Source organism: Trachypithecus francoisi, unplaced genomic scaffold, assembly GCF_009764315.1.
Source record: "Trachypithecus francoisi isolate TF-2019V2 unplaced genomic scaffold, Tfra_2.0 Lachesis_group12, whole genome shotgun sequence".
NCBI classification, from domain to species: Eukaryota; Metazoa; Chordata; class Mammalia; order Primates; family Cercopithecidae; genus Trachypithecus; species Trachypithecus francoisi.
Window position 1 is genome coordinate 31,970,833 of NW_022681457.1, and position 23,152 is coordinate 31,993,984.

The 23,152-nt window shown below is 38.4% G+C and overlaps 1 protein-coding gene across 3 annotated transcripts in view; it reads right to left on the reverse strand.

Annotated features, from left to right (window-relative positions):
• Window positions 1–23,152, reverse strand: part of ANKRD13C (ankyrin repeat domain 13C) — a 91,580-nt gene that overhangs the window by 58,760 nt on the left and 9,668 nt on the right. For all 3 annotated transcript variants that reach the window (XM_033225281.1, XM_033225282.1, XM_033225280.1), the window contains exons 2-3: window positions 12,228–12,269; window positions 572–676 (exon numbers count right to left, since the gene is read on the reverse strand). In XM_033225281.1, coding sequence (XP_033081172.1) covers window positions 572–676; window positions 12,228–12,269 — 147 coding nt within the window. The remainder of the gene's footprint in view (window positions 1–571; window positions 677–12,227; window positions 12,270–23,152) is intronic.

The window sequence follows — 23,152 nt, forward strand, 5'->3', positions numbered from 1 at the left end:
TCTCACTCTGTCGCCCAGGCTGGAGTGCAGTGGCCAGATCTCAGCTCACTGCAAGCTCCGCCTCCCGGGTTCACACCATTCTCCTGCCTCAGCCTCCGAGTAGCTGGGACTACAGGCGCCCACCACCTCGCCCGGCTAGTTTTTTGTATTTTTTAGTAGAGACGGGGTTTCACAGTGTTAGCCAGGATGGTCTCGATCTCCTGACCTCGTGATCCGCCCGCCTCGGCCTCCCAAAGTGCTGGGATTACAGGCTTGAGCCACCGCGCCCGGCCAGGTTATTAATTTTTTTAAGTCCTGTATTATGGATGAATAAAAAAAAAATCAGAGAACATCAGTAAGGTAGGTAGAATGCTGCAAAAGAAAAAAATTCATGATTTTAAACGTGATTCCTCAATTCTTTCTGTGTACCACTCAATGTTCAAGTTCCTAAGTCATAAATAATTCGTATGTAAGTTTATATATAATTGCAAATGTCCGTATCATGGCAAGTTAAATTGAATGAAGAATATTTCAAATGCATGACTTCATATTTTTAGAAGATACATCAAGAACAGTAATTCATATTGCTTACTCATCTGTCTATCTCCATAGCTGATGGCTTCCGCCAGAGGGCTCCATCCCTGAGCATTTTTCACCTTGACTGGAGCATTGTGAGCCAAAAGTAAATGGGCACATTCTGCAAAATAAAGTAGTAATAATATCAAACATCATGCAATTTTTAGAATCTCTAAATATAAATATATAAAAGCTTAATATACCAAATTAACATAAATAGATGAAATAAACACTGTAACATGTAGAATTATGTAATTTGAAAAATTCCTGTGTATCTAACTAAACCAGGTAATTTCAGATCCCTAGATTTAAAAAGTATCCATTCTACTACCTAAAAGTAAATTGGATCTCTCTGCAAAGAAGGTATCATGTTCCCTAATAATTGTTCCCAAGAGTATTTTTTCATGTTTTCATACTCTAAAAGATAACCCAAGAACTTCAAGATAGATTTACATGCAAATATCTATCAGCTAGTAAAACCCAAAAGAGGATTTTTATGTCCATAATGTCAAATAGAAAGTTCATTTTTTATTTCAGAAACAAAAGTGCTTTCAAAAAGAATCAGTAATGTTTCCTATAAACACTTATTTTTCAAATTTTATAATTCTTATTGTTTGGAAAAATGTTCAAAAAAGGCGCAAAACTTGGCTTATGATACAACGACAAATCTAGATAGTTTTTCAAATAATCAAAAGAAGTCTAAGGTATAGACCTTTCTACAGGTTGAGAAAACTTTTTCTTTAATTAAAAATAAAAAGTTGGCTGGGCGCAGCGGCTCATGCCTGTAATGCCAGCACTTTGGGAGGCCGATGCAGGCAGATCACGAGGTCAGGATATCGAGACCATCCTGGCTAACATGGTGAAACCCAGTCCCTACTAAAAATACAAAAAATTAGCCAGGCATGGTGGTATGTGCCCGTAGTCCCAGCAAATTGGGAGGCTGGGGCAGGAGAATAGCTTGAACCCGGGAGACAGAGGTTGCAGTGAGCCGAGATTGCGTCACTATATTCCACCCTGGGTAACATAGCAAGACTCCATCTTAAAATAAAATTAAAAGTTTATTTAACAGGAAAAAAGTTAAAACTGAGGCCCACGCCATGCGCGGTGGCTCATGCCTGTAATCCCAAAACTTTGGGAGGCCGAAGTGGGCCGATCACCTGAGGTTGGGAGTTCCAGACTAGCCTGACCAACATGGAGAAATACCATCTCTACTAAAAATACAAAATTATCTGAGCATGGTGGTGCATGCCTGTAATCCCAGTTACTCCGGAAGCTGAGGCAGGAGAATCGCTTGAACCCGGGAGGCAGAGGTTGCAGTGAGCCGAGATTGCCATTGCACTCCAGCCTGGGCAACAAGAGCCAAACTCTTTCTCAAAAAAAAAAAAAAAAAAAAAAAGACAGCCATCCATCCATTCATTCAATCAATAATTCAGCAAATATTTACCAAATGTCCATTATATGCAATGTCTAAATACCAGGTACTAGATAAGGTATTGCTATCGAAGAGTGCAATTCCTATGTTGGAATATAACATGTAAATTAATAACTAGAAAAGAAAAATAATGCAAGATAATGATAAGTGCTTTAAAAGAAGAGTGTCAAGACAGTGTAATGTGGGTTGGCTAAGGTGGAGAACAAATGGCACTACTTTAGCACTATTCCTAGTGATAGAAGAAATAAATACACTAGCAGGGAACTTTATTACAATAAGGTACAGTAAATACAGAAATTTCATAGCAGTGTTTCAATCTGGTAACAGTATATAAGAATATAGGTATTCTTATATACCTACATATATAAATAGGTATATAAGAAAATAAACGAATGTTTATTTTAGTGTTGTTTGTATGGCAATTATATTGGAAACAAAGTGAATGTCCACAGTAGGGCAATAATAGGCATGTTGCATCTACATTACAGTAATAATATACAGTCATTTTTTAAGACTAGAGTCATATTAAAAGTACAGAGAAGCTAGCTTGAATGGTTAGCCAAATTTGGGAAATTTAGCATCAAAAAGAATAATGGCTAACTAGTTATAACACATTGAAAAAAAATGATAAGCCCATAACAACATCAAGAAATAAAAGGGAGGGCAGTAAGTTCTTACTTACAGAATAATGCAATGCTACCTAATAAATGTAGAATAAATGATAAAATTAGAAAATTTAACATAATACCCATGTAATTTAACATAAAACCCCATGTAACTGGTTTAGGCAAAGGTCTTTATTGAACGCTAAAGCCAGTAGGTAAAAAGCTTTATGCTGGGAATAGGATATTCACATGGAACCAAAGTATTGTCCCAAGAATATTTACTAATAATAAACAGAAAAATGTTCCTTTACAATGGATATATTTGAAGATCATCACTTAAACTATCTAACTTAGTGGCAATTAACAATGAAATAATCTGGTATTGTGTGTTTCCAGTGTGATATATGTAAAGTTCCTAATTTCACCTATGAAATATTCTATCCAGAAATGTTTAACCTGAATCTAATAAAGCCTCTATAGCTAATTTTTAATTCACAGAAAAAACAAAGGATAAAGAACAGGTTAAGAAACATGGAGAGAAAATGATCAGGCAAATCTGAGAGAAAGGACGTTCTACAAGTTAACTGGTCAAGACTTTTCAAAAAGTTGGGCACAAAGGTGGGGAAAAGGTGAACAAACTGCTCTAGATTATGAGACATAACAACCAAATGCAATGAGTGACCCTCAACAGGGTCATGTTTCAATATAAAAAAAATCTATAAATGACATTCTGGGAACAATTGGAGAAATCTCAATATGCATTGGGTATGACACGATATTTTAACGGTATCATTAATTTTCCTTGGTGTGATAATGATAATGTGGTTATGAAGGAGAATGTCTGTATTCTTAGAGGTGCATGCTGAAGTATTTGGGAGTAAAATGCATATCTACATTTAGGTTTCAAATGGTAAAACAAAAACAATATATACAGGCCAGGCGCAGTGGCTCACGCCTGTAATCCCAACACTTTGGGAGGCTGAGGGGGGCAGATCATCTGAGGTCAGGAGTTCGAGACCAATCTGGCCAACATGGTGAAACCTGTCTCTACTAAAATACAAAAAAATTAGCTAGGCATGTTGGCATTGGCCTGTAATCCCAGCTACTACGGAGGCTGAGGCAGGAGAACTGCTTGAACCCAGAAGGCAGAGGTTGCAGGGAGCCGAGACCGTGCCACTGAGTGAGACTCTGGCTCAAAAACACAAACAAACAAAACAAACAAATAACAACAACAACAAAAATTTATATATATAAAACATACAAAGATAAATTAAAATATGAAACAATGTTAATTATTGAGTCTATGTGGAAAGTATTTGAATGTTTGTTGTGATAATCTTTCAATTTGGGGGGTATATTTAAAATTTTTTATAATAAAATATTGAGAAGGATAAAGGAATTAAATAAATCAAAAAAAGGAATCAATTAGAGCCATCCCAACAGGCTTAAAGGAATTTTCACGGTGTACTGCTAAGTGATACAATTCATCTGCTCAGCACAAAAGTATATAATGATTGCATTGTTTAAAAAGCAATGAGTAAGACTAGGTGCGGTGACTCACACCGATAATCCCAGCACTTTGGGAGGTCAAGGTGGGCAGATCACCTGAGGTCAGGAGTTCAAGACCAGCCTGGCCAACATGATGAAATCCCATCTCTACTAAAAATACACAAAGTAACCAGGTATGGTGGCACACGCCTGTAATCGCAGCTACTCAGAGGCAGAGGCAGGAGAATCGCTTGAACCCTGGAGGCAGAGGTCTCAGTGAGCCAAGATAGAGCCATTGCACTCCAGCCTGGGCAACAAAGCAAGACTGTGACTCAATAAATAAATTAATTAATTAATTAATTAAATAAAAGGAATGAGTAAAAAACTACATACATGAATGTGTATGTTCAGACATATGCACAAATATTTCTATATAATAATAAGCATACAGAAATGTATATAAGAATATCTAGCAAGTTTTAACATGCGTTACCATGTTTATTGGAAAGGGGATTAACAAGAGGGAATGACGGCCAAGATAAAAAGAAAATTTTTTTTTAAAAAGAATAAAAACAAACAGACCCATCTCCCAAAAAAGCACTGGGTTTTGTAACATGTTTGTATGTATACATGTATAGGGGAATGTAAACATGTAAGATATCTACAAATTTCTATAGCTATTTCATGGTAGACTTTTGAAAGAAAAGAAAAATATGGCAAAGTACTATCTGTAGGGATTCTACTTCCATGAAGACAAAGTCTGTGTTGTAAGTAAAGCATATGATATGAAAGGATATCCATGAGGCTGTAAATATTAACTACATCAGGAAAAAAAGTAGAGAGATGATGCTTTTATAAATCTATGTATTTTATGATTTCAACTGTTTCAACATGCATGTGTTAGTAACCAAAAAAAGTCATTAAAGAAAAAAATGGGCCAGGAGCGGCGGCTCACACCTGTACTCCCAGCACTTTGGGAGGCTGAGGAGGGTGGATCACAAGTTCGAGACCAGCCTGGCCAACACAGTGAAACCCCGTCTCTACTAAAAATACAAAAATTAGCTGGGCGTGGTGGCGCATGCCTGTAGTCCCAGCTACTCAGGAGGCTGAGGCAGGAGAACCGCTTGAACTCAGGAGGCAGAGGTTGTGGTAAGCCAAGATTGCATCACTGCACACCAGCCTGGGCAACAAAGCGAGACTCTGTCTCAAAAAAAAAAAAAAAAAAAGAAAGAAAAAAAGATAATATAAAAATATTAAAAAGCAAGTTGCACAACAATATCTAAAGCAATACCTTAGAATTCATATAAGATTTACATATTATCCTAGACATGTCAACAATGTTTCTGATATGCCACAGACCCAGCAGAACAGATAGATGCCCTTCACTCACTAATCATAACTCAGCTGAAGTAGAGATTAGCAACTAACAAAAAATCAGATACTCATAGATATGCTAATAACCTATGACATAGTCTTATAATTAAAAAAAAAAAAAGAACTGGTGGCCAGGTGCAGTGGCTCACACCTGTAATCCCAGGACTTCAGGAGGCTGAGGTGGGTAGATCAGGAGGTCAGGAGTTTGAGACCAGCCTGACCAACACGGTGAAACCCCAGCTCTACTAAACATACAAAAATTAGCCAGGGGTGGTGGCACACACCTGCAATCCCAGCTACTCAGGAGGCGGAGGCAGGAGAATCGTTTGAAACCAGGGGGCAGAGGTTGCAGTGAGCCGATATCGCACCACCGCACTCCAGCCTGGGTGACAGGACAAGATTCCGTCTCAAAAAAAAAAAAAATTAGATCAATCAAATGTCTTCTCTCAGTAATGTTAACAATGCATAATAAGAAAAGAAGGTAGTTAACAATTAGGCACTAAGGCTTAAAGAATGCATGAATGTGCCAGGAAGAAGTCAAGACGAGGATTGTGGAAAACGCAAATTATGAGGAATAGAAATCACACATTTAGACCAGGAACAGTGGCGCATGCCTATAATCCCAGCACTTTGGGAGGTCAAGGTGGGCGAATCATGAGGTAAGGGGTTTGATACTTGTCTGGCCAACATGGCAAAACCCTGTCTGCACTAAAAATAAAAAACTTAGCCGTACGTGGCGGCATGCACCTGTAATCCCGGCCATTCAGGAGGCTGATGTAGGAGAACTGCTTGAACCCGAGAGGTGGAGGTTGCAGTGACCAGAGATCATGCCACTGAACTCCAGGCTGGGTGACAGAGTGAGACTCCATCTCAAAAAACAAATAAACCAAAAAAAAAAAAAAAAACAAAACAAAAAGAAATCCCACATTAATAAGTAAGAACTATAAAGGTGATCAAATACACAGAGAATCAATGAGAAAAATAGGACAGTTAGCTGGGCGCGATGGCTCACGCCTGTAATCCCAGCACTTTGGGAGGCCAAGGTGGGCGGATCACGAGGTCAGGAAATCAAGACCATCCTGGCCAGCACGGTGAAACCCCATCTCTACTAAAAAAAAAAAATACAAAGAATTAGCCAGGCATGGTGGCGGGCACCTATAGAGCCAGCTACTTGGGAGGCTAAGGCAGGAGAATGGCATGAACCCAGGAGGCAGAGCTTGCAGTGAGCCGAGATCGCGCCACTGCACTCCAGCCCGGACAACAGAGCAAGACTCTGTCTCAAAAAAAAAAAAAAGAGAGAAAAATAGGACAGTTGGAAACAATAGAATATCTAGAGTTATTAAAGTGAGAAATCTTATTAAAGTTACTTTAGGAAAAAAATTAAAAATTGCAGATCCAAAAAAGACTGAAAATGAATTAAAAATTGCAGCAACTGGTTTGAAAAACCTTTCTCTGATGTTTTCAACCAAAAGGTTAAGAATTAAAGATTACTTTTTCTACATCATCTCGTAAAACTTCCTGAAACCTTCCTTAATTAAGTATAATATTCTTCTTCATTTCCATCCAAATCCACAGTTCAATAACTTCCCATGTGACATCACTAATATTAGTCAATGGACTCAGAAATTCAGAAAAAAATCAGTTTCTGTGGTGAAAAATTAACGTTATTCAGTAGGTTAAGATGCGTGAGAGGAGGAAAGGATGTAGAAGTATAAAAGATTATCTTTACCTCAATCAAAATATTATTTGAAGGCCCTGGAAAATTTTGTTATAGACAAGTACACAAACAGAACATGCCCTTCAACAATGAAATCACTAAAGGTACAGTGTATCTTAAAAGAAGATAAAAGATAATAGACTATCTAGGCTGAACAATGATATAATGTAAAAGCAATGTATAGAACACTAAGTAGGCCAGGCATGGTGATTTGCACCTGTAATCTCCACTTTGGGAGGCCAAGGTGGGTAAATCACCTGAGGTCAGAAGTTCGAGACCAGCCTGGCCAACATGGAGAAACCCTGTCTTTACTAACAATACAAAAATTAGCCTGGCATAGAAACACACGCCTGTAATCCCAGCTACTACTAAATGAAATCACTAAAGGTACAGTGTATCTTAAAACAAGATAAAAGGGAATAGACTATCTAGGCTGAACAATGATATAATGTAAAAGCAATGTATAGAACACTAAGTAGGCCAGGCGGGGTGGCTCTGTAATCTCAGCACTTTGGGAGGCCGAGGTGGGTAAATCACCTGAGGTCAGGAGTTCGAGACAGCCTGGTCAACATGGTGAAACCCCATCTCTACTAACAATATAAAAATAGCCTGGCATGGTAATGCACGCCTGTAATCCCAGCTACTACTAGGGAGGCTGAGGTGGGAGAATGGCTTGAACTCAGCAGAGGCTGCAATGAGCCGAGATCATCCCACTGCACTCCAGCCTAGGCAACAGAGTTAGACTCCAACCCAAAAGAAAAAAAAAAAAAAAAGAAACACTACGTATAAAGTAGATGTTTTATTTTCTGCTACATATTTACATATTCCAATCTCACTCTTGTGCAACCAAATATAAAAAATATAAATAGAATTTCAAGTTTGTTTGAGTTATTTTAAAAAGAGAATTATACAAACACATACATAAAGATCATAAGAAAAAAAGCAAAAAAAAAAGGTGCATAACTGGAAAAATGCTAATGGATCAGTATGTAATCGGTTATGTCCACTCTATTTGAAAAGGATTCAGAAACAACAAATACCAACATTATTTGCAGATCCTGCCTCATCTAACCAAGTGTTTCCCAAAATACATCCCACAGAACTCTAGTCTGTCAAGATACTTGTGAAAAAGAGCAAACATCAAATAACTGTGGGGAACTCTGACCACTATGGCCAACACATGCCCCAACTTGAAACATTACAATGCATATTAGCATATCAGATTTCTAACAAGTTCCACAACAAAGAAAACTTTTTAACTTTTATTTACCTAATATTTTTCAAATTGATTTGCTCTGGAAACTCTATTTTCTTCCAAATACCTTTCAATATCCCATGAAACTAATGTAGTTTTTCTCCTGTACTTCAATGGATGCAAATAAACTAATGTTTTATGAAATATATTTTAATTTGTTGTTGTTGTTGAAACGGAGTCTCACTCTGTCGTCCAGGCTGCAGTGCTGTGGTATGATCTCGGCTCACTGCAACCTCCACCTCCCGGGTTCAAGTGATTCTCCTTTCTCAACCTCCCAAGTAACTGGGATGACAGGCATGTGCCACCATGCCCAGCTAATTTTTGTATTTTTAGTAGAGATGGGGTTTTGCCATGGTGCCCAGGTTGTCTCAAACTCCTGACCTCAAGTGATCTGCCCGCCTCGGCCTCCCAAAGTGCTAGGATTACAGATGTGAGCCACCACGCCTGGCTGAAATACATTTTAAAACAGGCTGATATAAACATATGATGAAGCATAATAGTACATCTATCTAAAATTAGAATACCCTCTGTCAGAATATATTTGAGTGGAAAAATAAAATAAAATTAGAACCCTAAACCAGAGATGGCAGATAGGCTTCATTTCACATTCAAATCCTGGTAAATCCATATTAACTACTGAAGTGCTAAATTAGGAAGGATTCCAGAATAGCAATCAGATTTGGCAAGCTGCATCTTGGCCAACTTTGATAATACACCATATCCTTTCTGAATGGTTCTTAGTGGAAAAGAGGGCAAAGCAATACACCATTAAAACAGATTTTAGAGCCGGGCACTCCCAAGTTGAAACTGAAACTTGGCTACTTGACTCTAAGCAAGTTTTGGGGCTGTTTTTCTTCCATAAAATGGAGATAATAATAGTACTTCACTCACATGGTTGTTGTAAGAGTTAAATTAGTAAATACGTGTAAAGTACTAGGAAAAGCATCTGGTATATTGTAAATAATAAATTATAGTTATTTTCTAAAGTTCCAATCCAATGTTCTTTGGGGAAAAAAAGCGTAAGTTTTTATTGATCAAATTCAGCTGACTATATCTGACATACTTTCACCAAGGTTGCCAGAGATGTCAATCATGGCCTGCCCTATGCACATTTCTGCTAAAGTAAACATACTTCCTCTGTATTCCTGATTCTGTCTCCTACCCCCAAATCTCACCCAAGTCAGTCTAGCTAACACTAATTTCACAGAAGCAAATACCTATCTTAAAGACAGATAATTAATAAATCCGCCATCACCCATCACTGTGGCTTGGCTTGAGATAAACTAGACCAATCAAACTTTTTGCTCAGAAATTTGGGAATCTAAGAAACCTGTCTAGTTAGTAGTGAACACTGAAACCAGAAAGTCACTAAAACTTAGGATCCTAAAATAATTTTTTTGGTCTGTTCAATTTCGGTAAACAGAAAAAGTCAATCATGAAAAAGGAGAATACTGCAGATATACAGAACAGCGGATACACCATAAGAGATTGAAAGATGATAAGGAAATAGATAGGAGAATGACTGATTCCTCCAAACATCTTGGTTCCCACTCTTCCTGAGACCTGGCTGGTCCCTACTTCTTGAGTTTCTCTAATATGTAGCCTTTTAATGAATACCTCTTTACTTAGAAGTTACTCTAGTTAATCTTCCTTGTTAAAAAAAAAAAAGAAGAAGAAGAAAAAAAAAGCCATAACTATAACATTGAAGATACAGATTTGAATCACCAATTTTATAGAATTAAAATAAAAATTAAGGTCAGGCACAGTGACTCACATCTGTAATCCCAGTGCTCTGGGAGGCCCAGAAGGGAAGATTGCTTGAGGTCAGGAGTTTGAGAATGGCCTGGGCAACATAGCAAGACCTCATTTCTAAAAATAAATTTAAAAGTTAGTTAGGTATGGTGGCATGTGCCTCTCTAGTCCTTGCTACTTGGGAGGTTGGAGACGAGAGGATCACTTGAGCACAGGAGTTTGAAGTTGCAGTGAGCTAGGATCGCACTGCTATACCCCAGTCTGGGCAACAGAGCAAGACCCTGTATCTAAAGTAAAAATTATACTATCCTGCAGATCATATGCTTCATTTAAACATTTGGACTTAAAAATCAAACTAGCAAAAGAACTTTGTTTTTCAACAAAACAAGTTCAAGCCAGGGCAACAGAGGGAGAACCTGTCTCTACATAAAATGAAAAAATTAGCCAGACATGGTGGCATGTGCCTATAGTCCCAGCCACCCTGAAGGCTGAGGCAAGAGGATCACTTGAGTTCAGGAGTTCAAGACTACAGTGACCCATGACTGCATCATTGCACTCCAGCCTGGGGAACAGAGCGAGACCATGTTTCAAAAATAAAATAAAGGCCAGGCACGGTGGCTCATGCCTGTAATCCCAGCACTTTGAGAGGCCAAGGCGGGTGGATCACTTGAGGTCGGGAGTTCAAGACCAGCCTGACCAACATGGAAAAATCCCACCTCTACTAAAAATACAAAATTAGCCAGGCGTTGAGGCACATGCCTATAATCCCAGCTACTCTGGAGGCTGAGGCAGGAGAATCACTTGAACCCGGGAGGCAGAGATTGTGGTGAGCCGAGATTGCACCATTGCACTCCAGCCTAGGCAATAAGAGTGAAACTCTGTCTCAAAATAAATTAATAAATAAAATAAAATAAAATAAAAACAAGTTCTAGCAATATCCCTAGGTCAGTAGACATTCAGATCAAATGTTTACATTGACAGATACATTATACCATATAACAACAACAGATGTTCATAATGATACTTCTAGATCATTGAAAAAAAAATCTTAACAGAAGTTCATTAGCCTATTTAAAAATATACAATTATATTTCTTTAAAAAATTTTGTTGGCTGGGCGCGGTGGCTCACACCTGTAATCCCAGCACTCTGGGAGGCCGAGGCAGGCAGATCATGAGGTCAGGAGATCAAGACCAGCCTGGACAACATGGGGAAACCCCGTCTCTACTAAAAACACAAAAAATTAACCAGGCGTGGTGGCACGTGCCTGTAGTCCCAGTTACACAGGAGGCTGAGGCAGAAGAACTGCTTAAACCCGGGAGGCAGAGCTTACAGTGAGCCAAGATTGCACCACTGCACTCCAGGATGGGCAACAGAGCGAGACTCTGTCTCAAAAAAAAAAAAAAAAAATTCTATCAAACACATTTAAAATATAAAAATCTAGTACTCAAAGGATTGCTATTCAGCTATCTAAAATCCACTTTCCAGAATAACTGGGGATCCAAATAACTGAAGTTTTACTGCATTTAGGAATAACCTACAAAAGTAGGTATCTTTTAAATCACCTCCCTATAAGGTTTTTTTAATCAAAGAATGAATACTTTAACAAATACTTAATAAACAAGTATTAAGTTTTTGCAATTATCTACCATACAAAAGGCTCAACTTATGACTTTAGAGATATAAAATATTATGTATTAAAAATCATATAAAACTCTAATATGAAAAGTATAATAATTAATGAATCTTAATATTTGGAAATAAATCTTCTAAAATTATAAATTCCTGCTTAATAAAACAACCAAGTAAGGGGAAAAAAATATAGTTTCAAAAGACATAAAAGTTAGTACAGGATTTCCACCAACACTTTTTAAAAAGGGCTATGGAAAACAAGAAAATATTTACTAATTTCAATATACTAAATTCCAAGTTCAATTAACAAATAAAATAAGTGAGTTTTTAAAAACTCAAAAGACAAAATTGATCTTAAAAAGTTTAAACAGACTATAACTAAATGAAGTTAAACATAAAAAAGAAAAGATTTACTAACCTTTATTTCCTAACATCACAGCAAGGTGTAAAGGAGTATTTCCTAAAAAAATAAATAAATAAATAAATTAGAAGGTGTCAAAACATAAGAACATTTACTTAAAAGTGGTTTCAGTTCCTCCAGAAATTTCACTAGCAGATTTTAAGCAAAAATACTGTGACTGCAAAATAATATTGCTTATATAGTAAATTTAAAGTCAGAAGATACCATGATTTCTGAGTACAATGTACTCCCCAACCCCTCCAAAAAAAAGGATATCCATTTTGAGATTTATTTTTCAAACAGATTTCACAGATTCCTTTTGCTGCTAATTTCTCTTTCACATTATTCTTTGTTCATTTAGCAAACAATTTAAATATCTAGTCATCCTTGAGGACAAAAATCAGTAAGACTGAATCCCAGTCTTCAAGATGTTCAGAAAGTCTTCTGTTACACAAATATGAAAATAAATAATAATTACTATTTATTAAATAGAAGGGAGTATAGCCTGACTGTGGAACACAGTGCAGAGCTCATAACTTTGCAGAGAGTTAAATATTGAAGAATGGACCACACTGAAATGAGCCTTAAATAATTTGTTAGAAATCTGTAGGTGAACAAAAGCAACACTGGCTAGCATTCCAGATTTTTTTTTTTAAGTTATCCAAATCACACTCAAGTGCAGGAACAATTTATATTTGGGAAACAAACAAAAAGTTATTAGTGGGGGTGAAGAAGTTATAGAAAACAGTAAAGAATGAAATTGGAATGATGAGTAAAAGAAAAAGACTTGAAAGCTATGCTATGAAGTTCGGACTACATTCTATAGTTGTTGTTATAGAATGACTAATTTAATTTCAAAATGATACCCTAAGCCACACTTATGATCTAAATATTAAATCGACAGTAATATTTGAAATTAAAAAGTTAGTAAATTTGCTAAATTTCACATATTAGCAATTTTACAGAAGTCATCACATTAATTACGACCAAAATAATAAGCTAAACATTATCAAGAGATCATATGCAGGATGAAGTAAGAGATGTGCATGTGATAAATTCCAGTTTCCTCTTAGCTTGACAAGAGATCGGCCATGATTAAAACACACACACTGGCCGGGCGCGGTGGCTCAAGCCTGTAATCCCAGCACTTTGGGAGGCCGAGACGGGCGGATCACGAGGTCAGGAGATCGAGACCATCCTGGCTAACACGGGGAAACCCCGTCTCTACTAAAAACTACAAAAAACTAGCCGGGCGAGGTGGCGGGCGCCTGTAGTCCCAGCTACTCGGGAGGCTGAGGTAGGAGAATGGCGTAAACCCGGGAGGCAGAGCTTGCAGTGAGCTGAGATCCGGCCACTGCACTCCAGCCTGGGCGACAGAGCGAGACTCCGTCTCAAAAAAAAAAAAAAAAAAAAAAAAGAAAGAAACACACACACACACACACACACTTTTGCTCAACAAAGGCAGAATGGAATGGGAATTGTTGGCAAAGTCAGCAAAATACTATTTTGAGCAAAATTTAGAAAACAGCACAAAGAAATTCACTACGCTAAAATCACCTCCATGGCCAGGCACAGTGGCTCATGCCTGTAATCCCAGCACTTTGGGAAAGTGGCAGGCAGATCACTTGAGGTCAGGAGTTCAAGACCAGCCTGGCCAACATGGTGAAACCCCATCTCTACTAAAAATACAAAAGTTAGCCAGGCATGGTGGCACCCGCCTGTAATCCCAGCTACTGGGGAGGCTGAGGCAGGAGAATTGCTTGAACATGGGAGACAGAGGTTGCAGTGAGCCAAGATTACTCCATTGCACTCCAGCCTGGGCGACAAGAGTGAAACTCTGTCTCAAAATAAATAAATAAAATAAAGTCATCTCTGTAAGTAATTTTACCAAAAACAAAACAAAACCCTGGATTACAGAAAATCTCTTTATCTTAACTAGGGACAAAAAAACAAGACAGATTTGGAGATACAAGTCACATTATGCTTTTCAGAAATAAGAACTGGAGGTACAAATTTCCATTGGTACTTAGTACTTTAATATGAAATATGCAATGAAGAAAAGCATCTTTCAGCCGGGTGCAGTGGCTCACGCCTGCAATCCCAGCACTTTGGGAGGTCAAAGTGGGCGCATCACCTGAGGTCGGGAGTTCAAGACCAGCCTGACCAACATGGAGAAGCTCCTACTCTACTGAAAATACGAAATTAGCCAGGGGAGATGGCATATGCCTGTGATCCCAGCTATTGAGGAGGCTGAGGCAGGAGAATCGCTTGAACTTGGGAGGCGGAGGTTGCGGTGAGCCGCGATGGTGCCACTGCACTCCAGCCTGGGCAACAAGAGCAAAACTCCGTCTCACAAAAAAAAAAAAAGAAAGAAAAGCATCTTTCATTATAGGCAGTTTTATATATGAATTTAGTAAAACTGATTTCTCTCTCCTCTCACGTAGAAATTGCATACCTATCTCATGAAGATATTAAAGAAATCACCCCTCCCCTCACAAACAACTCTATGTCTGCAATTTTTCACTTTTCTCCAAAGGACGTATAGAGACACTCAAGTGAATTTTCCACATTAGGAACTCTCAGTAAAACACAGTTTTCCTACTACTACTAACTAATATGTTCAGTTCAAATAAAATGAAAATGCTTAAGAACTTTTGTTGTTGTTGTTGTTTTGTTTTGTTTTGCGACAGAGTCTCATTCTGTTGCCCAAGCTGGAGTGCAGAGGTTGATCTGGGCTCACTGCAACCTCTGCTTCCGGGGTTCGGTCAGGTAGTTCTCCTGCTTCAGCCTCCTGAGTAGCTGGGATTACAGGCGAGTGCCGCTACGCCCAGCTACTTTTTATAATTTTAGTAGAGATGGGGTTTCATCACGTTGGCCAGGCTGATTTCAAACTCCTGACCTCAGGTGATCCGCCCGCCTCGGCCTCCCAAAGTCCTGGGATTACAGGCATGATTGAGCCACCACGCTCGGCCCTTAAGAACAATTTTAAACACAGTTATACACTGATAGATTAGGAGCCATCTGTGGGTCAGATTCATAAACTATTCAGTGCCTTCAGCCTTCAGCATAATACAAGGTTAAAAAAAAATCAACATGAGCAAGTAACAATTTCCAATTTGATTGGTCTAGAATGAAGTCCTCTTCCTTCTTTTCAAAATATTGAACTAAATTTCCTAAGTTTGCATTCACATTCGATGATAATTTACCAAGACCTAAAAGTAGTCCTAAAAAGCAATCAAATTTGGCCGGGCGCAGTGGCTCTCACCTATAGTCACCGAATTTTGGAAAGCTGAGGTGAACAGATCGCTTGAGGTCAGGAGTTCAGACCAGCCTGGTCAACACGGCAAAACTCCATCTCTACTAAAAATACTGGGTGTGGTAGCGCACACCTGTAATCCAGCTACTCGGGAGGCTAAAGTAGAAGAATCGCTTGAGTCCGGGTGGTGGAGGTTGCAGTGAGCCGATATGGCGGCACTGCACTCCAGCCTAGGCAATAAAGTGAGACCCTGTCTCAAAAAAAAAAAAGCAAACAAACTTGTTGACAATTTGGTGCTAAAAACAAAAGGTCAACATCAGCTATGCCAAAACCAAAGCTTTACTTTGAGCTATCATATTTTTTTTTTTTTTTTTTTTTTGAGACGGAGTCTCCCTCTCGGCTCACTGGAACCTCCGCCTCCCGGGTTCAAGCAATTCTCCTGCCTCAGCCTCCCAGGTAGCTGGGATTACACGTGCCCACTACCATACCCGGCTAATTTTTGGATTTTTAGTAGAGACAGGGTTTCTTCATGTTGCCCAGGCTGGTCTCGAATTCCTGGCCTCAAGTGATCTGCCCACCTTGGCCTCCCAAAATGCTAGGATTACAGGGTGAGCCACCGCGCTTGGCCCTCTAATTCCTTTATATGTGCATTCTGACAAACTAAATATTTCTAGCATTGTTTATCTATTTTCATTTATTGGCATAAAATTTGTTCCAAATATCCATTAATGATATACTATGACCTTTGAATTTATACTGATGTACCACTTCTCATTCCTAATATCTGTTATTTGTGCCTTCTTTTTCTCTTGATCAGTCTGTTCATTATTATTATTATTACTATTATTATTATTATTTGAAACAGGGTCTTGCTCTGTCACCCAGGCTGGAGTACAGTGGCAAAATCATGGTTCATTGCAGCCTCAACCTTCCAGGCTCAAGTGATCCTCCCATCTCAGCCTCCCAAGTAGCTGGGATTACAGGCACACACTACCACAGCCGACTAATTTTTTTTTTTTTTAATTTTCAGTAGAGATATCTCACTATGTTGCCCAAGCTGGTCTCAAACTCCTGGACTCAAGCAATCCTCCCACCTTGGCCTTCCAAAATATTGGGATTACAGGCATAAGTCACTGTGCCTGACCTATTAATTTTATTCATCTTTTCAAAGAAGAAAGTGTTGGCTTTGTTGCTCTATTTTTCTAATTTAATCATTCCTGCTCTTTTATTACTTCTATTTTATTTGGGTAAAATAAACTCAAACTGGGAAATTAAGCAACTTAAAATTTTTCTTCTAATTTCTTAAAACAGATTTGATGACTGATATTTCAGCCATTTTCCTAAGATATCTACCTTTGTAAAAATGTCTAGCTTATCTGCATTGCAATCAGAGAACGGGCAGTGTAATTTCAGTCGTCTAAAATGTGTTGAGATTTGCTTTATGGTTGAGTCTGACCAATTTTTGTAAATGCTGTCTATATCCTTGAAAAAAAAACAACTTTTTTTTCTGCAGTTGTTGGGTTCAGCATTTCATATAAATCTACTAGATCCATTTTAATGGTGTTGTTCATGTTTTTTATATCCTTATTGATTTGTGTTGTTGTTGTTGGCTTATTTGGTTACAAAGAGAGGAATGTTAAAAATCTCCCACTATAATTGGGGTTTCTATGTCTTCTTGTAATTCTAGCAAGTTTTGCTTGATACATTTTGAAGCCATGTTATCAAGTGCAATCAAACTTAAAATTTTCATAGATTCTTGGTTAATTGAACCACTTTTCATTGTGAGACATGCACCTTTTTCTCAGATAATGTTTTCTGTTTTAAAACCTATTAGGGGGCGGGCACGGTGGCTCATGCCTGTAACCCCAGCACTTTCGGAGGCCGAGGCAGGTGGATCACAAGGTCAGGAGCTCGAGACCAGCCTAGCCAATATGGTGAAACCCTGTCTCTATCAAAAAACCCCATCTCTATCAAAAATACAAAAATTAACCAGGTGTGGTGGTGTGCGCCTGTAGTCCCAGCTACTCAGGAGGCTGAGACAGGAGAATCACTTGAACCCAGGAGGTGGAGGTTGCAGTCGGCCAAGATCACACTACTGCACTCCAGCCTGGGCGACAGAGTGAGACTCCATCTCAAAAAAAAAAAAAAAACCTATTAGGATATTAACACCATTACCATTATCCCAACTTTTTTGAATTGGTATTTGCATGGAATATATTTTTCAATTCTCTTACTTACAACTTTTTAACATCCTGATGTTTTAGATACGTCTCCAATTGCATGCAGTTGGGTGTTTTTATCCTACAGTAAGACAGTATTTGTCTTTTAACTGAAGCATTTAATCCAGTTTCATATATACTTACTGATATATCAGGGTCTAAATCTACCATCCTTTTTGTGTTTTCTTTTTTTTTTTTTTTTGAGACAGAGTTTCACTCTGTCACCCAGGCTAGAAGAGAGTGGTGTAATCTCGGCGCACTGCACCCTCCGCCTCCCAGGTTCAAAAGATCCTCCTGCCTCAGCCTCCAGAGTAGCTGGGACTACAGGCGTGCGCCACCACACCAGCTAATTTTTGTATTTTAGTAGAGACAGCGTTTCACCATGTTGGCCAGGCTGGTCTTGAACTCCTGACCTCAAGCAATCTGCCTGCCTCGGCCTCCCAAAGTGCTGGGATTACAGGCGTGAGCCACTGCCAGCCCAGCCCCTTTTAGTGTTTTCTATTTGTTCTGCCTGTTCTATATTCCTTTTGCTCATCCTTCTTACCTTCCTCCAGATTGATAATTTTTATTATTCCATTTTGTTTTTTCATCTATCTGAAAGGTATACATATTTTACTTTACTATAGCAGGAAAGTGGCATGATACAAGTTACATTTTAAAATCATTCTTGTTCTCATGTAGAGAATGGATTGGAGGGGGACACAGGGAGACTACTTATGAGTCTGGTGCAATATTGCCAGGAAAAAATAAAACTAAAATTGGTCAGTCTCAATGTGGGGGCAGAGGAGACAGAAGTAGACTGGTTCAAAATAACTTGCTAATTATATGTGTATGGGGAATAAGAAGTTGTGAAACAAAGAATGATCTCAGTGACTGGCTTGAGCAACTAGATAGTTAACGATGTAATTTAAAAGAATGGGTGGCCAGGTGAAAGGGAAGGAGGCAGAAAATGGCAATTCCAATTTGGACAAGTTAATTTTAAAACAACTCTGAGAATCCAAGTGAAGATGAATACAAAATCTAGAATTCAAAGGAGAAGTATAGGCTGGAGATACACATTTGGAGTAAAAAAAGAAGAGATGAGCCTGAAGCAGTGGCTCATGCATGTAATCCCAGTACTTTGGGAGGCAGAAGCGGGCAGATGACAAGGTCATGAGTTCGAGACAAGCCTGACCAACATGTTGAAACCCCATCTCTACTAAAAATACAAAAATTAGTCAGGCATGGTGGCGCATGCCTGTAATCCCAGCTACTCAGGAGGCTGAGGCAGGAGAATGGCTTGAACCTGGGAGGCAGAGGTTGCAGTGAGCCGAGATCACCCATTGCACTCCAGCCTGGGCAACAGAGCGAGACTCCAACTTGGTGGAGGGGGAATAAAAAAAAGAAAAGACGTTTACAATCAAATGTATAAATTCCTGAATATCTCTTTTTGTCACCTCAGTAGGAAGAGGTGGCAACAGTTCCCTTTCTTCACTTCTCTATCTTTCAGGAAGAAAAAGAAGTACCATGCTCCAAATGGTAAAAAAAAAAAAAAAAAAGAAAAACACACACACACATATATAAGGAACTGATAACACTAGCTGCTGCCTAGGAGGGGAACTAGATAGGTAGAGATTGGTGAAAGGGAAACTTAAAATGTATCCTTTTATTTTTAAGAATTCTAAAGCATGTGAATATAATATCTATTAAAAAAAATTTTGAATTTAAGTCAAGGAGTGTCCACCAGAGTCCAGACAGATAACCTAGGTGAAGAAGTCAAGGTGTCCGTGCTCCTGGATAATTATCCTTTGTTTTCTTAACCCCTCAAGAACACAGAGAAAAGAGGGGGTAAAAGCATCAGTACCTACTGAAGTTACAAATGAAACCTTCCATTACAAGTCCAAATTTTAATCATATTATCACAAGATTTATAAACTAGAAGTCAGTTCAACAATTCAATCCCTCTTTTTACAGATAAGAATATAAACAGAAATACCTTCTACTATGATGCTAAATATCATGCTGTGCTAATTCAATATTTTAAATGGCAAAATCATCATCATCATCACCTGGCTAATAGTGAATTTACTGTATATCATAAAACTAAGTGCTCCAATATCCTAGTTACCTCCATCTAATATCTCCTCAGTTTTCTATGTCCTCAACCTGCTGCTTAAGCTAATTTATTACACAAAGGATTATAAAAACATAAAATAAACTTTGCTATCAACTTTTCATAATGTACTTTTTAAATCTGAAATTGAACGCCTTCATTCTAACTTGGTAAACTAAATCAAACTGTTTTGTAGAACAAGTGAAAAACATCCAGTAATATTAAGACCACTTTAGATTTTAGGTAGGCTGGTTTGTTTGTGGCAAAGTCTCTGTTGCCCAGGCTGGAGTGCAGTGATGCCATCTCGGCTCACTGCAGCCTCCACCTTCTGTGCCTCCCGTGCCTCAGCCTCCTGACTAGCTGGGATTACAGGCGTGCACCACCATGCCTGGCTAATTTTTGTATTTTTAGTAGGGATGGAGTTTAGCAAAACTATGTTGGCCAGGCCAATCTCAAATTCCTAGCCTCAAGTGATTCGCCCACCTCAGCCTCCCAAAGTGCTGGGATTATAGGCATGAGACACCGCACCAGGCTGACTTTAGTTTTAAAATATGTAAAAAACACTGGCTGGTACAGTGGCTCAAGCCTGTATTCCCAACAGTTTGGAACACTGAGGCGGGAGGATTGCTTGAGCCCAGGAATTCAACACCAGTCCATGCAACATAGGGAGATCTTGTCTCTGTAAACAATAATTTTTAAAAATTAGCTGGGGGCTGGGCACAGTGGCTCACGCCTGTAATCCCAGCACCTTCAGAGGCCGAGGCGGGTAGATCACCTGAGGTCAGGAGTTCGAGACCAGCTGACCAACAAGGTAAAACCTTGTCTCTACTAAAAATACAAAAATTAGCCAGGTGTGGTGGCAGGCGCCTGCAGTCCCAGCTACTCAGGAGGCTGAGACAGGAGAATTGCTTGAACCCAGGAGGCGAAGGTTGCAGTGAGCCAAGATCATGCCACTGCACTCCAGCCTGGGCAACAGAGTGAGATTCCATCTCAAAAAAAAAAAAAAAAATATATATATATATATATATTAGCTGGGCATGGTAGTGTGGTATGCCTGTGGTCCCATCTACTCAGGAGGGTGAGGTGGGAGGATTGCCTGAGAGTAGGAGGTCAAGGCTGCAAAGAATCATGGTCACACTATTGCACTCCAACCAGGATGACAGAGTGAGACCCTATCTCAAAAAAAAAAAAAAAAAAGAATAAATAAATACAAAAAATAAATGGAATCGCTGGCATTTCATGGGTATCTATTAAATGTGTTGGGCACTGTGCTGTATACTTGTGATACCTTATTCATTTAATTTGCTCAATAATCCTATGAAACAAATATTATTCCCATTTCTCAAGAAGAAAAATAGACCTAATAATAGTTATTTTCCAAAATTACATATCTGGAAACCAGGACAGTTAATGACACAAAAATTTATATTCTTTTTACTGTATTTACAGTTTTCAAGCTTTTGAATCTCAGGACTCCTTTATACTTCTAAAAATTATTAAGGATCCCAAAACCATTTGTATAGATGTATCTATTGATATTTACCATATTAGAAATAACGATTTAAAAATTTTTTAATTTATTAATTTTAGAACTGTAATACTCATTACCTGTTAATATAAAATTTCTTATGAAAAAATTAACTACATTTTCCAAAACAAATAAGTGACAAGAGCAGTACTATTTTAAATTATTTAATTAAAAATAAAAATAAATTACATTTCTTTAATGTCTGGCTTAACAGAAGATGGCAGCTGCGTTTTTATATATGCTTCACACAAATTCACAGTTGATGAGAGTAGGAGTATTTTAATACCCTTTTCTGATAATTGGGGGATATTTTTCTTTGCTACTACACCAAAATTCACTTAAAAGTTGGTTGCACAGCCGGGCGCAGTGGCTCACACCTGTAATCCCAATACTTTGGGAGGCCGAGGCAGGTGGATCACCTGAGGTAGGGAGTTTGAGACCAGCCTGACCAATATGAAGAAACCCCATCTCTACTAAAAATATGAAATTAGCCGGACGTGGTGGTGCATGCCTGTAATTCCAGCTACTCGGGAGGCTGAAGCAGGAGAATCACTTGAACCCAGAAGGTGAAGGTTGCAGTGAGCCAAGATCGCGCCATTGCACTCCAGCCTGAGCAAGAAGAGCGATACTCCATCTCAAAAAAAAAAAAAAAAGATTGCAATGTGAAATCTAAAATCGTATCAATAAGTTTTTTGTACTGTGTTACACTGAAATATACTGATCCATCTTGTGCTTTGAATGGATCTTGTACTGATGCATGATTCTGTAACACCACGCATTGATCAGTTGAAAAACACCAGTTGACCAGGTTATGGAACTCTTCAAATGCTGATATATTTCACTGTACAACAGCAAAAAATCATATTTGGCAATATCACCTCCAATCTGACTAAAACAGTCTTTTATGTACTGGGAACCCATCAAGCTTACCATGGCAGAGGTAAGTTCTTCAAATTTCTACTTTTCATTTGAAAGCTTCAATTTTTTCATTCACAATAAATACTATCACTTGTTTTCCTTGAAGTCATAGGTTTACTTCATTATTTTCCCAAAAAATTTGCCAAATATTCAAATTGTGATAGTTTGTAAACTGTCCTTTGAAGTAAAAATGGTGTTCCATGAAAAAGGTGGCTAGCTCAGCTTACCACACTTGTACTTGAGGGGTACAAATACCCCTCAAACTTTTTCCTAATACTTTTTTTCTATTTGTCTTTTCTTTCTTTTTAATAGAGATGGGGGTCTCACTATGTTGACCAGGCTGGTCTGGAACTCCTGACCTCAAGTGATCCTCCCATCTCGTCCTCCCAAAGTGCTGGGATTACAGGCGTGAGCCACTGTGCCTGGCTTCACCACTCAAACAGTTTAACAATGTTTTCCCTTATTTACCCCTTCAGTATGCAGCAGAAGAGCAAAAGGCACAATCCCAATTATGTCACAAATACCAAAAAAGCATGTACTCAAGATTAGGATGTAATAAAATTCATAATTTTTACAGTTTCATCAAAAACATTAAGTAAAATTGGCTTGTTTTAATTTTTAAAATTAAAAATTAATTTGCATGGCAGTGAACAATACAATGACTACCAGCCCAGTTTGGTACTCTGACTTGCACTAAGATGTCAACAATTTTACTCACCATTGCTTTTGAACCACTAATGAAAATGTCTGCAGTGAAAAAGGCAAGCAATGACTAGATATTATTATAAAAATAGTTTTGACTTTGTACACCCCTTAACTATAGAACAAAGCCGGAAATTAAAAGTACTGGTACAGAGCTCCAGGTTCTATAGACTCCTTCAAGTCCCATCCAAGCAAGCAGTAAAAGGGGATAATTTCTGCATTTTCTCT